The 18,385-nt window shown below is 35.9% G+C and overlaps 1 protein-coding gene across 6 annotated transcripts in view; it reads right to left on the reverse strand.

The window, feature by feature from the left end:
* Window positions 1-13,956, reverse strand: part of LOC110466629 (polypyrimidine tract-binding protein 1-like) — a 127,676-nt gene extending 113,720 nt beyond the window's left edge. For 2 of the 6 annotated variants that reach the window (XM_021523248.1, XM_021523246.1), the window contains exons 1-2: window positions 13,894-13,945; window positions 6,591-6,713 (exon numbers count right to left, since the gene is read on the reverse strand). In XM_021523248.1, coding sequence (XP_021378923.1) covers window positions 6,591-6,679 — 89 coding nt within the window. In that variant the 5' untranslated portion in view covers window positions 6,680-6,713; window positions 13,894-13,945. Of the gene's footprint in view, window positions 1-6,590; window positions 6,714-13,867 lie in introns of all 6 variants that reach the window. The other 4 variants (XM_021523254.1, XM_021523250.1, XM_021523257.1 and 1 more) reach the window with 2 other exon arrangements.
* Window positions 13,957-18,385: the final 4,429 nt, after the last annotated feature.

Below are 18,385 nucleotides of genomic sequence, written 5' to 3' on the forward strand. Positions count from 1 at the left end.
TCCTCACTTCTCTGTGACATCACTCTCAGTGACATCCTCCCTTCCCTGTGACATCCTCCCTTCTCTGTGACATCACTCTCAGTGATATCATTACTTCTCTATGACATCCTTCCTTCTATGTGACATCCTCCCTTCCCTGTGACATCCTCACTTCTCTGTGACATCACTCTCAGTGACATCCTCCTTCTCTGTGACATTACTCTCAGTGACATCCTCACTTCCAAGTGATTTCATCACTTCTATGTGACTTCCTCCCTTCTCTGTGACATCACTCTCAGTGACATCCTCACTTCTCTGTGACATCCTCCCTTCTCTGTGACATTCTCCCTTCTCTGTGACATCACTCTCAGTGATATCATTACTTCTCTGTGACATCCTCCCTTCTCTGTGACATTCTCCCTTCTCTGTGACATCACTCTCAGTGACATCCTCACTTCTCTGTGACATCACTCTCAGTGACATCCTCACTTCCAAGTGATTTCTTCACTTCTATGTGACATCCTCCCTTCCCTGTGACATCCTCACTTCTCTGTGACATCACTCTCAGTGACATCCTCCCTTCCCTGTGACATTACTCTCAGTGACATCCTCACTTCTAAGTGATTTCTTCACTTCTATGTGACATCCTCCCTTCTCTGTGACATCCTCACTTCTCTGTGACATCACTCTCAGTGACATCCTCACTTCCAAGTGATTTCTTCACTTCTATGTGACATCCTCCCTTCCCTGTGACATCCTCACTTCTCTGTGACATCACTCTCAGTGACATCCTCCCTTCCCTGTGACATTACTCTCAGTGACATCCTCACTTCTAAGTGATTTCTTCACTTCTATGTGACATCCTCCCTTCCCTGTGACATCCTCACTTCTCTGTGACATCACTCTCAGTGACATCCTCACTTCCCTGTGACATCCTCCCTTCTCTGTGACATTCTCCCTTCTCTGTGACATCACTCTCAGTGATATCATTACTTCTCTGTGACATCCTTCCTTCTCTGTGACATCCTCCCTTCCCTGTGACATCCTCCCTTCTCTGTGACATCACTCTCAGTGACATCCTCACTTCCAAGTGATTTCTTCACTTCTATGTGACATCCTTCCTTCCCTGTGACATCCTCACTTCTCTGTGACATCACTCTCAGTGACATCCTCCCTTCCCTGTGACATTACTCTCAGTGACATCCTCACTTCCAAGTGATTTCTTCACTTCTATGTGACATCCTCCCTTCTCTGTGACATCGCTCTCAGTGACATCCTCACTTCTCTGTGACATCCTCCCTTCTCTGTGACATTCTCCCTTCTCTGTGACATCACTCTCAGTGATATCATTACTTCTCTGTGACATCCTCCCTTCTCTGTGACATTCTCCCTACTCTGTGACATTCTCCCTACTCTGTGACATCACTCTCAGTGACATCCTCCCTTCTCTGTGACATCCTTCCTTCTCTGTGACATCACTCTCAGTGATATCATTACTTCTCTGTAACATCCTCTCTTCTCTGTGACATCACTCTCAGTGACATCCTCCCTTCCCTGTGACATCCTCCCTTCCCTGTGACATCCTCCCTTCTCTGTGACATCACTCTCAGTGATATCATTACTTCTCTGTAACATCCTCTCTTCTCTGTGACATCACTCTCAGTGACATCCTCCCTTCCCTGTGACATCCTCCCTTCCCTGTGACATCCTCCCTTCTCTGTGACATCACTCTCAGTGACATAATTACTTCTGTGATACTTTCACCGTTTTGTGGTTACTGTTACGATACCTTTCTGTAACACTGCCATTGCTGCGACATCCTTACTTTTCAGAAAGTTCCTTAATTAATAAAGCACCTAGAGAGACACCACTAAAAACAAACAGTAGATCATATAAGAGAGAAAAGAAGAGATTGCGATGGCAGAAAATAGACCAGAAGAGTCTCAATTTAGTCCTGCCTTGTGTATACTGTTAACACCAAAATCTGAAATCATTTTCCAATCAAGTTACTGACAACAGCCCCTTATTTTCTCTCTCTACTTTTTGATGGATTTCTAACATGTATTTCACCATTACAAACAAGTGTTCAATATATGCATATAAAATGTAGATACTCTGATACAAGGACACCTTACTTAATCAAAACACAGAACTTTCCCCCTGAGAGCATGTAGTAAGAAAGTATAAAGAACCAATAAAACAGACTGAGGCTACACATGTGGCAATTCAGGTGACAAAACTCTCCGAAGAGAAAAAACTATTAACACCCACAAAGTATCTATATGTGTATAACTGCCACTTGCGTCCCCTATCAGACACTAACACCACCATTCTTTGGTGTTACACGCAGTAAAAAAAGGTAAATTGCAATGAGGCGACTTTTCAATAATTCAGGAAGAGTAACATGTGCAGGACTGGTGTAAAAATAAAACCTGCAATAAATGATTCACATCCACAGAACGCACTTGCAATGTGAATGCCCGTGTGTCGAGCAAAACAAGTTGTGTTTCTCTAGTGTGATATGGTGCATGCACAATGCTCTCATAGAAAATAACTACATAATCTTGGTTGCAGCTCAAACTGTGCTGTCGGATATCAATGTTTCATCTCTCAACTCTCTGACTCCAGTTTGGGTTGGGCCTTAAATTAATGTTTGCGAAGGTTTGTTATCTTGCACTGGTATTTATAAAAAAAAAAATGGTAACTAATGGTCTTGTCTTGAACAAGGGTGAAGTTGTACATCTATTTGTAGCTGTACAACATTTAGTAAGATGCCCAAAATGCAAACGTTCATATCTATAAACTTGATAACAAAAACGTCAATATTTAAAATTTAAATCAATGTTTTTTTTAAAGACAAATAAAACAAGGGAGAGACATACAAATTGCTTATTTGTTCAAGGATAAATGAAAAGACATGAAAAATATATATATACAGTTAATGGGTCATTTATATTTTATAAAATTCACGCACAATTAGTTCAATACCATCAGACATATATATATATATATGCAAATTAAAATGTCACACTTGGAGACATCACGTAATTGATTTATCATTAACTCATTCACCCATAAAGGCACATTTGAACTCTACCAGATCAAAGGTTGGAATAGTTCATTATAAAATTTCAGGGGTAAATTATCATGAGTTAATAACGATGTAACATCATGCAACTGTACCTAGTACTATTCACTGTAGCATGGGTGGTTGGTTTGATATTATCACTTATATTGCAGTCCTCCCATCTGCTGTTATCTTTTTATTACCTAGCAATATAATAGTGCACACATCTGTATCCAGTACTGCACCAGTAATTAGCTATAGCCTGCACAATATTTCTACCTTGTCACGGCCAATATATCAGCAGTTACACTGACAAGTATTGGTATAAGAGGACTAGACTGCAGCAATACCAGCATACTACCTTCTTCACTTCCAATTTGTGCTTAATTGGTCATCCAACACGTACACTCGATCATTACTAAAGACACTGTTCATAACAGATCTATAGCTACAACATAGCCACGCAATAGTTTCCACTATATCTCCTTATGTATAATTACATAGCATATTTTATGGAAGTATATATAGCTCCGGTATCTTCAAAAAGAAAGAAAAGACATTTTGAATGTATATGAAATTCACAAAGACAGTTTTATCAACATTTTTAGCTTTCACGATAATACAATATGCATGCACTAGACATTATCTCAAATATTTGTTCAAGGATTTAAAGGAAACACAATAATTGAATTTGTAATAATTGAGGTACCAGAAATATAAAATTGAACGAGACACTATCAAAACAAACGCTTGAGTAACTTCTCAAAAATCAAGAATTACCTAGTCCACATAGGCAAATGCATTATTACGTGTTCTTCATCACTTCATACGGCAAGGTTAAATATCAGATGTTTTGAAGAGTAACAAAAGCACCTTGAAGTCTATATCCATCGCCTATTTTTGTTCCTCAATATGAACTTAAGAGAAGAATCCAAATGTTTCAGGGATTTTGAGTGTATAGGATATTTTATCAAAGCAAGCTGTACAATTTGCCAAGGTAGCAGAGTACAGTAGAAATGGCTTGACCCTAAAAATAAAGGGCATGTCTCGGATAAACATGGATAGCAGATTCATCCTGCACAACACACCTACATATATATATATATTTATAAACTACATTTTGAACACATGTTTTTTTTAGAAGAATGAATATTTTTCAAAAAGTGATTTCCCCAGATTTGGGATTTGTGAAAACAATGGTTACCGCATCAAACGCCAAAAAAATGTGAAAAACATGATTTTTAACCAAAAATTTGACCCACGCAAGTAGTATTTTTCTTCATAAAACACGTCGTAAATTGAATATCACCTACTCGGTCACAGAAATACTCACGTTTTAGCATAGGTCGTCAAACTGGATTTTTCACAATATTTACACATGTGCTGAGTACAAAAATAGACTACGTACATGAAAAGCTAGCACAGATTCGTAAATGACCAAAAATGTAGTCTCAAGCCCAATTCGATTTTGATTTTTTTTTTAAATGTGAAGCCCACACATAGTCCAATACATCATGTATATGCCAGTTTTAGAGCTGATTTTTTAAAAACTTTTGATACATGTAACATTACAGGGGTTATTCATTGTACACCACATCACCCACGGCCACCGTACGCTACTGTACACTGGCACTGCTACCCAAATTATGATTTTGGTAAAATCCTGATGCTAACAGATTGAACTCATTCGCCCCTGAAGACACATATGAACTCTTCCAATTCAGAGGTTGAAAAAGGTCATTATGAAATTTCAGGGGTGAATGAGTTAGTCAGGGCAAGTGAACATATTCAATATTTACTAAGATAATATAAGTCTGGCCAACAGAATTTTTTTAAATACTGTTAACTTGAAAAAGCTCTTCACCTCAAAACAATATAATTACTTGGTGAAGGCAACGAATGGATCATTCAAATATATACCAAGTTGGAGTAAAATCATGAAGCCTGGTGGCACTTGATCACTATTCAAAACTTTTCAGCATCAGAAAAGTACAAAAATTTCTCTACTTCATCAAATGAAACAGGGGTGTTCATTTTCAAATCCTGAAGCCTGGCAAGTACATTTTTTTTCTCAGGGCTAATGAAAATTATTAACATATGATTTACTAGAGTTGTCTTATTAATTATAAACAAGCGTTTATCCACTGACGAACAGACAAATAGACAGAAAAGTTGATTCTAATATAAACCCCCACCCTGTATAAAGGGTGACCCGAAAGTAATGAAATTCAGTTTTGATAAAACAGGAACTTTCAACCATACCGAGTATTGATTCCTGGATATCTGCTGAAAAGTTAGCCAATTCAACCTAATTGGCCTTGGGGGGTTGCCAACTTGGGAACCATATAATTCGCAATTTTAGGAAATCTTTGGTCATGGAATTTAGGCTATGGGAATTGTTTACAGTCTAACAACGCATGACAATGAACAAAAGCCAATGCCAATGGCTCACCCATGAGACATTGTCTAGAGTGGTGTTAAAATATGGCAGCCAAATGAAAGTTTTTAAAAATCCATCTATGGATATGTACTCTTTGAAATTGTCTACCTCTGAATATATACATATGTATATAGCCATTGTTTTGTCAGAATCGTATTGGCCATTCTTATAGTTAATAATGTGTAGAAAGCAAAACTTTGATATAACATATTTCCAAACTGATGAATCTTATTGAAGGAAAAAATCTGGCCCGTCTCTTTTTACTGGTGATGAACAATTGTGGACTTTTTATCCCCTGCTTGCTGGATATGTTATATAGCAGTTGTTCAAATTCATCGCTATGGTTTAGTGTAGACAGTGTTCAATAGGTATGAGAATCCTAAGCAGACATTCTGGGAAAATCTCAGGATTTCTCCAGATGTTGGATTACCAGTACCCATTACCATTTGATATATTACATGAATGAAACTGCACACCATATTTGGGTGAAATCCTACCATTATTATGGTAAATGTAGTTATCGCATGGAACCCACTTTACCAATCAAAATTGGATAGCCACATTAATTATGCAATACATCGAACTGGCAAACTTAGTCTGGCACTTGTTAATATGTTAACATCAAGTTTGGTTGTAATAAAACCATTTTTAAGGAGTTTTTGTACAGAAACCAATTAACCAAACAGAGGTGGTTAGCCTCATTAATTATGCATAAATATATGCATACATCAATTTGACAATTGAAGTGAACTTATTGTGACACGTGCCAATATAAACGAGGACTCCACATTTTTTTTTTATTTACTGCACAAAAACCAAGCCTTACCAATGGGACAAATGGCCTGAATTAAAATCTCACAATTTCTCCAAAAAGTGTGGGATAAAAATATGAACGAGAACAAAACAAAAACTGCAACGAAAAACAAAGCAACTCTGTTTCGCTCCTGTTATGCAGAGACGCAATTCTGGGGAATCACTCTTTTTCAGTTATAACCTCCAAATTTTTCATCAATTCAATACAGTGGCAAAGACAAGCTTTTCAAGCTTGTTTTCAAACGCAAAAACAACAAAATTAATCCAAGCAGAATAACGAGTCTGGCCTACCTGTTCCTCAGGTTTTCTTCAGCTATAGCTTGATTTGCCAAGGCCTCAAGCTCGCTACATACACGCTTGAGATGGGAAACTCTGTTCATTCTTTTTTGACTGTTAGCATCAACACAGCCTCTCCTAAAAAGGCAAAACTATGAAACCTACTACAAACAACGCTGTGAACAGTCTAGTGTTCATTTTCTTACTATCAAAATTTGTATAATTCATTCAAGTTTGCAAATTACCCAACATCTGTTCCATTGGGTTTGAATTTCCATATTGCAGCTAAAATTCTAATGTTGAAGGGAATGACATACAAGCCCTATATAATGAACTTGGAGAGCTCTGATGTGTATAACTAGGTCATCGGGTAAGCTGGAGTCTAATGTTGAAGGGAATGACATACAAGCCCTATACAATGAACTTGGAGAGCTCTGATGTGTAGAACTGGGTCATTGGGTTAGCTGGAGTCTAATGCTGAAGGGAATGACATACAAGCCCTATACAATGAACTTGGAGAGCTATGATGTGTATAACTAGGTCATTGGGCTAGCTGGAGTCTAATGTTGAAGGGAATGACATACAAGTCCTATATAATGAACTTGGAGAGCTCTGATGTGTATAACTAGGTCATTGGGTTAGCTGGAGTCTAATGTTGAAGGGAATGACATACAAGCCCTATATAATGAACTTGGAGAGCTCTGATGTGTAGAACTAGGTCGTCGGGCTAGCTGGAGTCTAATAAAAACTTAAACAGGAAAAGATAAAGAAACATTGCAGGCTTTATGGGAGACACGAGCATAAACGACACTGCAAGGTAATAAGGAAACAGGTATGTCGAAGGTACAAAGCAAAACATTCATGTTATACCACAGAACTGGTTCTAGTAATTACCGTTCTTTTTGAATTTTTTCTAAATTCTAAATTAAACCTATACAAACAAGATTTTGAAATCCAGTCCATTGATCAGAAAATTAAACCCACAACAAATTGACGTAACAGAAGTAATTACAAATGTATACTAGTTAACGCTCTTGAAGTCACCTTGAGAAATGAATGTAAAGAAGTCCTTCTATTTGTATTGATTGAACTAGAGTCTTACAGGGTAAAAGGGTCGTTAAGTCTGTGTTCCATCCATTACAAATGTCAGTTCCAATGCAAGTTACCACACGATGGTACACAATAACCTTAATCACTAAAGCTGTATACATAGCTATCATCAACTGTGATCTACACTACACAGTAAGAGGCCAATCTTTCCTAGTCTTTGCAGCAGATCAATGTATTTTTTCTAAATCGCTATCTTTGTAACAAACACGTTTCCACTTGCAATACCAGTTTAAACGAGATCAAAGTATGTTGTTTTTCAGGAAAGCATTCACCATATCATTCCTTCATCTATATCCTGTTAATGAGAAAACTGCCATGAAATATTCATTGTGAACAATCTAGTTCAGTTCTCTTTACAGTTTTCCTCGAGATAACATGTCAACAGCCTAGTAGCACTGTAGTATAATGATGAGCAGGTCTGTTTGTCAATTATTAGCCCGAAAAATTTGGCCATTGACTTTACTAATACAATCTCCATCAACTTCTACCTTTTATCAGCCGACAGTCTGCAAGTATGATTTTCTGGCTGAAAACTTATCATGTCCAGAAAGTTCAACTATGCAGCTGATAAGCTACAAAAATGTACAGTATGTTTAAACATTTGTGGTCTGTTACAACAACCTCCTCAACCCTACAATAACAGAGTCTATCACCTCACCCCTACAATAACAGAGTCTATCACCTCAACCCTACAAAAACAGAGTCTATCACCTCGAGAGATTTGAACAAGTTTCATGAGAGGTTTTACTGTATGTCATCAACTTCCTTATGATGGCAAAATATTCAGTTCTTTCAAAATCAAAATGAAGCTCTTTTAATCTTTTGAACGGTTTGAATCAAAATTCCAATACTGAAAAACATCTCTACCTATCATAACAATGAGAAAATATCCTGCAGACAATATAAAAATGCTGAAAAATAGCAAAGGGCAATAACACTTTTCTAAAATCATTGAATCAAAATTTCAAATTAGGCGGCATCACTTCTTTGTCATGATACATAAATAAGGCCTGCCCAGTTGCCAAAAATATTGCCAAAAATTAATGAGATCACCAAACAGAATTGCTTACCAGGGTGAAAGATATCCCCTCATGAAACAATGTATTAAAACGTCCTACGTATACACGTTATAAGTTGGGGTTTCACAGAAAGAATGAACCTGTTAAAGTGGCACTTTTTACTGTCACATTTTTTCTGACAAATAGCACATGATACAGAAATGAACTGTTTGTGTAACCCTTAACCCTTTCACCACTGTAGACCATAAAGGACTCATCTAGATCAATGCATGGTAGAGTCTACTAAAGTTACATAGGGGTGAAAGGGTTAAAGCGTCTTCTCAGGTTGCATCATGATATCACACCAATTATATGGTTGTCTCTTTTTCCTTGGTTCTTTCAAGTCATCCAGAATATATTTCTGTTTCATAATTTTCACATTTTCTATCTTTAACAAAAGACAGTCAGATGAGACAATATCATCCTTACCCGAAACATCTACCTCTCACTTCATGCATGAATGAAAATACAATTACCCCTTGGGTGAAAAAATATATATTTTAAATTGGCACATTTTCAGCTTTCTTTCAGATGAAATGATAAGATCTAGAGGAATAGCCAGTAAACTCATTGGTAGGAAGTGTAAAATAATAGAGTCCAAAAATCAGGAGTGTCCCTCCAACATTAAGAGAAATAATGGTAAAATTTAATTTTTAAATGAAAACATGTCACAAAGTGTGACTTAAATTCAACAGTCTAAACAAAACTTAACAAGGGAAAATCAAGGATGAATATACTGAAAAGGGGATAAAAACAGGGCTGTACCAATATATTTTGGTATCGTAATATCAACTATTTTGTGGTCAATTCAGTTAGTTTATAGGGCTGCAAAACTCTACCAGAATGACACCCAAAGCTGGTAGATCTTATGTCATTGCTTGTTAAAATTTACCCTGGTAATATCGCTTTTTGACGGCGTACAAGCAAAATTGCTTTTTACGGACCATGTGACATCAATTTCATTCCAAGCCTTACCGCTTAAGGCATTTACTTTTATTGCCATAATTCTGTAAAAAAATGATTATCTTTGATAAATACCACTATAAAAAATTGTCAACAAACATGGCGACTGCCTACCTTGTGTGCGTGCGTACTACGTCCACGGTACGGTGGCCAAATAGGACAGTAAAACAAGTAAACTCGAACATGAACTGATCAACTATATGTTTGAGGCGAATAAATCTCCCTAACCTCAGAAATTACCATGGAAAAATCATTTTAAAAGTTTAAAACAGTGCAAAGAGTTTTTTTGGTATTAGATTTTGTTTTCATAGCAAGGAAAAGCTACTACTCAGCCCTCTTCCTGTTACAATCATAAGAGAAATTTTCATCAATTATTTTCCTCTTTGGGGACTTTTTACCCAAAATAAGGGAGATGATAATTTATTTATGTCTCCGAATAAAAGGAAATATACACAAACTAAAATTCTGCGAATCGCGTACACAATGATAAGCTGACGTCTCTTAGCTTATGGGCCGATTGGTTGAGTGTTAAACACTCAGGCCTTCCATGCAGGCAGCTTGGGTTCGATCCCCGAAGTCGTCATTTGCATGGAATATTCAGAGAAAGTGTGTTTCTCCTGCCCACACAACTCCAACAACCCAGACGGAGTATAAAATGGACTGGGGTGGATGTTGCAGTATCTGTGCTGTTGCATTCAAGTGAGGTGACAATCTATATGATACACAGGCATACACAGATATTAGCCAGGTGGCATAGGACTAGTAGTTATCACCCGATAAGGCATCTCCTGCAATTCCTCAAAATTGTATTCATTAATGTATATGCTAACTGTATTGATTGTATAAATTGCATATCTATGTACTGTAAAGTGCTTTAGAGTGGCTTAGGTAAGCTAGATAGGGCGCTCAGGGACTAATCTAGGTTTATTTTGCTGCCGTTAAACGGCACTTTCCCCTCGAGAAAAAGGTACCAAAATTCCCCTATTTTCCCCTTTTTCTTCAAAATAAATATTTCAAAATCTTGATTATAAATGCAATGTATTCTCTTCCTCATAAAAAGAAAACGATTCTCGAGCACCAATTTGAAAATCATTGATCGTTTTTTGTTTATTTCCCGGAGTTCATGAAACGTGTTTTCCATCCCGATGTACGCATGCGTAACATCGCACCCGTAAGAAACCTTAAGTTAAAATTAACCAGACATCATGTCGCACAAGGAGGGTTTTATGTGTAAAAATAAGAGAGAAAGATGCAAAAGGAAATGATCTTACTATAGATGCAATGTTTGCCAAACAGGCAAAAGGTCAGACTGAGTAGGAAATTGATACAGCCCCCCCCCCCCCCCCCCCCACANCCGATCACCAAACCATCATTTTATTAAATCATAGAACAAATCTGAGTAGGAAGGAATTGTATTCATTTATGGTTGTATCAAAGGAAAAATATCGACGAGTGTTCTTACAAGGGAAATAAGCACCTGGGGCTCACTTGAGATATTTACAGACCGCTCTGAAGTCACCAATCAGCGTCTCCGGTTTTTGCGAATGTAGGGACCCAAATCAGATCAAGGTTTGAATTTTGCAGTATCTTACACTTCAAATGAATATTTTTTTGTCAGCATATAATCATTTTATGATGACCTTTAGAATTGATATGACAAAAAGGATTTCTATAGTGTGAATTTATTTTGACAGACGTTTCAATACAGAAATGTATGAGTTGAAATAAACATGGCTATATTATAGTTATGTCAACAGAGGCTATGTTTGCAAAATCTGTGAACATTACTCAGGTTACAAAAAAAATCAACTTTGTAGTTGGGACTGGCTTGGGTGACCATCCTACTAGACGTCTAGAAAGTCATGAAGATGAACACATTCATGAAAGTGCTCCCTAGTGATCAAGTTAATAATGTACCCATGTCATTTTTCCTGGTCTTTTTATTCTAAGAAATAACAGCTAGTATCCATACAAAATATAAACAAACATCGAGACAGTCCAATTATGTATTTTTCCCCTATTAGGGAAAAAAAATCACCTTTTTACCGAAAGGGGACTTTCCCCCAAAACCTAGATTAATCCCTGGGCGCTATATCAAATGTTGTATATTATTATTATTATAATTATTACATACATTTTTTTCAGAACCGAGTCTCCGCCCATGTTTGTCACATGGTTTTGAAGCAACAGTATGACAGCAAAGCAGACAAGAAGTCACAAACATTTTCAGGTTAATTAAATCGGTCTTTAAGGGTATTAAACTTGGTGTAGTTTTGGAATTATGCAAAGGGGAGTTTAAACACTACAGTGCGGTAAAAATGAAAGTTATCATATGCAGATCATGGTTTTTCAAACATTTAATTAAGAACAGTTGTTAGCTTGCTGGCGTCAAAACATAACATCTGTGACACCTAATATGACCCACAACAGCGTGCGTGACCCGGAAATAAACGACTGTCGAAAACAGATGATCATCAAAAACGGAACACGGGAGGATAATATTTACTATAAAAATATTTGTTGAATAAAAGGAATTTTCAAAAATATGTAATTGTATAATATTGCAAAATGAATATTATATAAATATGACATTCATTAGCAAGTGACAATGAATATTGTCAACCTGAGAAAACCATTGTCACCCTCGGCTTCGCCACAGGTGACAATGGGTTTTTGTGAGTTGACAATATTCACTGTCACCTGCTAATGAATGTCATATCTATTTTGTTACACCAAAAGTCTTTGTAGCTCAGAAACGGCAGCAAACCTCGATAATGACATCTTGTTTGTTGATAGTCTACTGTTTACAATCGATATCGCACCGGCGCTTGATAAAATTGTCTGTTGCCGTCAAACGTTCTTGTGACCATCACGGTGGGGAAACGAAGCGGTTAACGCACATTTTTTGTGATGTGATATTTTTGACTGTCTCATGGCAATATCACCCGCGCCCCTTAAAACCAATGTATTTTCGGAGGGTGACAGAGATTTTTGTTTAATTTTCTCCCAACCAATCAAATAGCTAGAAATTCACTTGAGGTGTAACAAATATCAATATCTTCCAATACTAACAAAAATCTTGGTTTGTCTATCATTTGAACATGTATTAAAACAAATTGTTAGTTAAGTGTGTTTTTGAACATTTCTTGTATACTGATAGAAATTAAAACATCATCAAAATGGAAAAAGAGCGACAATCAAACAAGGATGTTATTATTCATCAATACTTACTTACACACGAAATAAACAGGCGCAAAGTAAATTTAAAAATTTGGAAATATGTCACAACAATTTATTGTCCAAAATGATGTAAATACAGGGTCTCAAGTCAATCAAACAGCAGCTAACTAACATTTTCTACTTCTGTTTTTAGTATGTAATTTTACTTTACAAGTGAATAAAATTTGATACGACAATAAAACCTAAATTTTATGATATAAAAATCTTGCAAGTTTAAAAGCGTCCATGCATAGAACGAGCAAATTAAATAAAACCATTTTTATTTGGGAAACCCAATAATTTATGGTGGTTTGCTGAACAGTATAATACATTTTTATGAATGGGGAAGAATTCTACATAAATTTATCACAAGGGAGTGTCACACCCACGTTATGGAAACCTCATGTACACCATCCGGTTTGTGCATTATGGCCGTGTTCAGATTCCAATATTTCATAAACACTATTATAAATAGCATACAATGCATCGTAAAATGAATACAGATTGAAGATAGTGTTAATATTAACTTATGAACATGCTGACCACATTCAAATTTCTGTAAAACACGCAAACGACGCAGATAATGAAACGAGGATGGAATGTTTACGTTTTTTGCTTCCTTGTTTCGCTTCGAAAATTTTGTAATTTGAGTCATTATTTCACCCTTTTAATTTAATTGGCAGCTATAGTCGGCTCGCAGGACGGAACGTTGTGATATCGCTAACACACATTCGTGAATTATGATGACAAATTTCATTAAATATTTTGTAACCATCTAAAATGACTGAACCATGCGACTTTCAGTTTCAGCCAAGATGCCATCACCAGGACATGCATTGTATCATTTTGATGAATGGACTTTAAATGACACCACGTGAATACAATACATATACTAAATACACATGATATATAATAATCAGATTAGCCGATCAAACAGCTTACCCGTCCATAGTACATCAACGACTCACTTGAGTACAAAACAATGACGTCTTTTGCTTGCGTTTCTTTTCAGGTTCAAAATGGCGGTAAAAATTCACAGCAAATCACATTACATGAATATAAATACCTCTCCAAAAAGAGATAGTTTTTATTTTGTAAGAACGGATTATTTATTCTAAAACATGCTGACAAATTTGTTTGATTTATTGATAAACGTACAGAAAACAAAATAAATATATATCACCGGAAACAGAAAATGATGACGTTTTCCCGCATTGTATGGAAGGCCATACGCATCAAGTGTAATGTTAGTTGAATCCCTGTACGCATAGAGTGGCCGCGTTGCAAATCATTTTCGGAGTGTATGCTTACAGTGGGTCGATCGCCGGATGAGAGGAAGGGTTAAGAAAAGAATATTTCCAAAACTGCATTCCTAATCACAATACGTTGCATTAGATACCAACAAATTTTGAATTTTTGGTCTGTGCGTCAACAAAACTCATTAATCTGAAACCACTGTTGTAAAAGCCATGATTATATATTTTAAAAAGATACCACGTCTTTTTTTAAAACACTTACGGCAGATTGACATTATTTTTGTTATAAATGCGTTTTGGTCATGACATTCGCAGTTAACACCTCTGGGTAATTAGTTCACCTGTTAATTCACAGGTAGGTATCGTAAATGCCCTTTGGCTATAGTATAAAATGGTGAGACCTACAGGTAGTTAACAGGCCTTCACAGGTAGGATATTTAGGTGTGCAAATTGTGTATTACTGTCTCTCAGCTTGCAGTTGATGTTCGCCTGGCCTGTCAAGTCCATCAACTGAGTACCAAGAGAGACGGGTCTTGGTGACTACATGTACTAATGCAGAATTCACTAATGCATCACATGACCGTAAAATATGAAATTATGAAAAAAATCGTTGCCTAAATCCTTTACTAAGTCATGTTACCTCGGACCGGGGTAAGTTCGGCCACGGGGTAAGACGGTCATCCCTGATATTTTGGGTCTGGAGCAACTATTCACAATTTTGTGCTCGAAACAGTTCACTTGACTGGACTGAACTTCAGTTTACATGAAAAATTGACGTGGAAACTGAAATATGAAAATAAACAAGAGTACCGCGGGGTGGAACAATATACGCCCGTCGAATGCCATATAGTACTAGTGTTATATACTTTCTTACATTGAAATAAGATCTGCATCATTCTAAGAGTGGTTAGCTGATATGCTATACAAAATGTAGAAGAAAATATCCGGACAAAAAAACAAATACTGAAATAAACAAAGTGCAATAACTTTTGCAAAAATCTTTGAACCAAAATTCTTTTAGTGAGACACAACTTCATATCATGATTATAATATATACCATGCAAGTTTCAAAGAGATCCGTTGAAAATGTAGGAAGAGATTGCCGGACAAAAATCCAATGCTATAATAAACAAAGGGTAATAACTTTTGCAAAAATCTTGGAATCAAAATTCTTTTAGCGAGACACAACTTCATATCATGATTATAATATATACCATGCAAGTTTCAAAGAAATCCGTTGAAAAATGTAGGAAGAGATTGCCGGACAAAAATCCAATGCTAAAATAAACAAAGGGTAATAACTTTTGCAAAAATTATTGAATAAAAATTCTTTTCAAGGAAACACAACAACATATCATGATTATTTCGCGGCCTACTAAGTTTCAAAGAAATCCGTCAAAACATGTATGAGGATATCTCCGGACAAAAAATCAAATACTGAAATGAACAAAGGACAATATCTTTCGGAAAAAAAATGTCGAATCAAAATTCTTTTAAGGGAGACACAACTTCATATCATGATATTAATGTATAACCAAGTTTCAAAGAGATCGGTCGAAAAATGTAGGAGGAGATTGCCGGACAAACAAAAGTTTACGCCGGACGGACCGACGAACAACCCCATACCATTATACTTCCGTCAAATTTGACGGGCGTATACAAATTCGAAAGTTTCTTTGGTAGGACAGAAAAAATTAGTTCAAGTTCAAGTTCAAGTTCAAGTTCTTTATTCACCAAAAGTCTTAAGACTTATAGGTACAAAGTAATCATGATACATTGTACATGTATATATGTTATAGGAGAGTGACTATAAGCATACAAGTGCAAACTAAACAAAGAACATAATACAAAAGCACAAAAATTATAAATACGTGTAGCTAATTAATCAATTTCGCCGCTTAGTGGCTAGATATAAATATTTACCTAGATTTGACAACTCTTTGACATTATTTACAGATAAAAGTTGGACAAGTTTGTAAACAGAGGGACTCTTATAATAATACTTCTTTATATACTTTAACCTCAAATCATTATAAAAAGGACATACAAAAATGAAATGAAATCCGTCCTCGACGTCTCCCAAATCACATTTGCTACAGTTTCTATTTCTGCGAATGATATTATTGTGTCTACCCTTTTCGATATTCAGTTGGTGAGACCTCACTTCTTTTTAGGTTTTACGAGCAAGTTGATTAACCGAATGGCTACTTATTTCTGTTTTACACTTATTACACTGTCACACCATGACAGCTTCACGTGATGGTTTATATACATGCATATACGCCTACAGTGTAGCATTGATTTTTGTATTCCTTTAATATTGCGTCAATACACCAGAAGTGGTATGCAGATGATGGGGAGAAGAAGAAAAGAGCTTTGCAAGGGATACGTGGATGTCTGGTCCAGGCAACACGTGAACAGTCATGACAGTGGCGGGAAAATCTAAGTTACATGCTTTATGACGTCATGGTACATAATGTTATTCCATCAGACTGTCTGTCCCATTTCCTGACAGACAGAACTTAAAGTTCAATAATTCTTATGATTCGGGTCGTGTTTGTTGTATGAAAAGTGTGGAATTTCTCTTTCATACGGTAAATATACTAGAACACATCAATTTCAACGTAATGAGGACTTTCGTATAGTGTTAGATCTTATGGACCTAACTAAAAATCCGATTGGGCGATGGTTTACTTTTGAATCCATTTTGGTGATATCAGCGATTCGAATATAGGTAATATTGCCTGTTCGAATCTGTGGTGTCATCAAATGGAACCAAACGTAAGTAATTTCAATTTCAAAGTATTTTATTGACAATACATATATAATACAAACATATAAGTTAACATTAAAGGAGATATTTGAACAGTATTGACAAAAGAATAAGACAACAGGCTTTGCCTATATCAGTCTTCTTCTAATTCCGGTAGATATGTACAATGCTTAAATATATAAAATGTTGTGATTCGTTTCCTCTCACACTCATGCACACCCACACCCACACCAGCTTATGTCTAATACTCGTTATTTAAGGGATAAAACTTGCCTGAATAACAATAATTATAACAATACATGAATATTCATTTGGAAATTTATCTAGCACGTATAAGTAACGAAACGTTTTGATGATTTAATATAAGAGTCAACATGTATAAGAATAGTTTTATTTAATTGGTTGGATGCATTACTAATACCATATACTAAACAGTGCAGATTTAAATATCCTACTAGATTATAAATAGTGGTAATATGATGCCTAATATTAGAATACAGAGGACATTGAAAGAAAAAATGTATTAGATCTTCCCTCTGTACACCACATACACAGGAAGCATCATCAATCAGATGGTCTTGTAACTTATCACAGTTAAGATCACTTTTAAAATTTCTTAGCTGACATAAAATTATGTTAAGTTTCCTCGGAACACAGTTAATAAAAGTTTCTGAGACGGATGTATCAAAGGTTTTTTTAAGTTTCTTTTTAAAAGATGAAATTGAGATGGAGTCTCGTACAGTGCTATCAAGTGCATTCCATTTTACCATTGTAGAAGGGAAGAAGCTATTCATATAAGTAGTAGTTCTTGTCTGTGGTATATTAAAGAATCTGTTATTTCTGAAGGTATAGTTATTATTTACATTTAGAAATGGTTGAATGATATTATCGAGATAAGTTGGAGTGTAATTATTAAGAATCTTATACATTAATGTTAGTTTATGATTTTGTCTTCGTGTGTGTAATGTTTCAAGTTGTGTTTCAGTATACAGAATATGATGAGATGTACCTCGTCTGAGGCCAGTAATTAAACGCATAGCTTCTAGTTGAACTGATTCTAAAAGATCTGATTCCGATTTGGTACAATTATCCCATACTATATCAGAATATTCTAGCACAGGTCTTATATAAGAGACATATAATGTTTTTAATGTATTCCTATCAACTGTAGTTTTTAAAATTCTAAGAATACTTAGTCTAGAGTTCGCTTTCTTATAAATATTTGAAATGTGATCTGACCATGTCCCTTTACTGTTAAATGTTAGTCCTAAGTGAGTATGGTGTTCATGTTGTGCAATTGGAGTATTGTTAAATAGCAGTTGAGGATGATTGTTAATGTGTCTACGAGAGAAGTTAATAGCTACAGTCTTATTCGGATTGAATAGGATCTGCCATCGCTTTGACCATTCAGAGATTGAGTCAAGATCATCA

Source organism: Mizuhopecten yessoensis, unplaced genomic scaffold, assembly GCF_002113885.1.
Source record: "Mizuhopecten yessoensis strain PY_sf001 unplaced genomic scaffold, ASM211388v2 scaffold11139, whole genome shotgun sequence".
Taxonomy (NCBI): domain Eukaryota; kingdom Metazoa; phylum Mollusca; class Bivalvia; order Pectinida; family Pectinidae; genus Mizuhopecten; species Mizuhopecten yessoensis.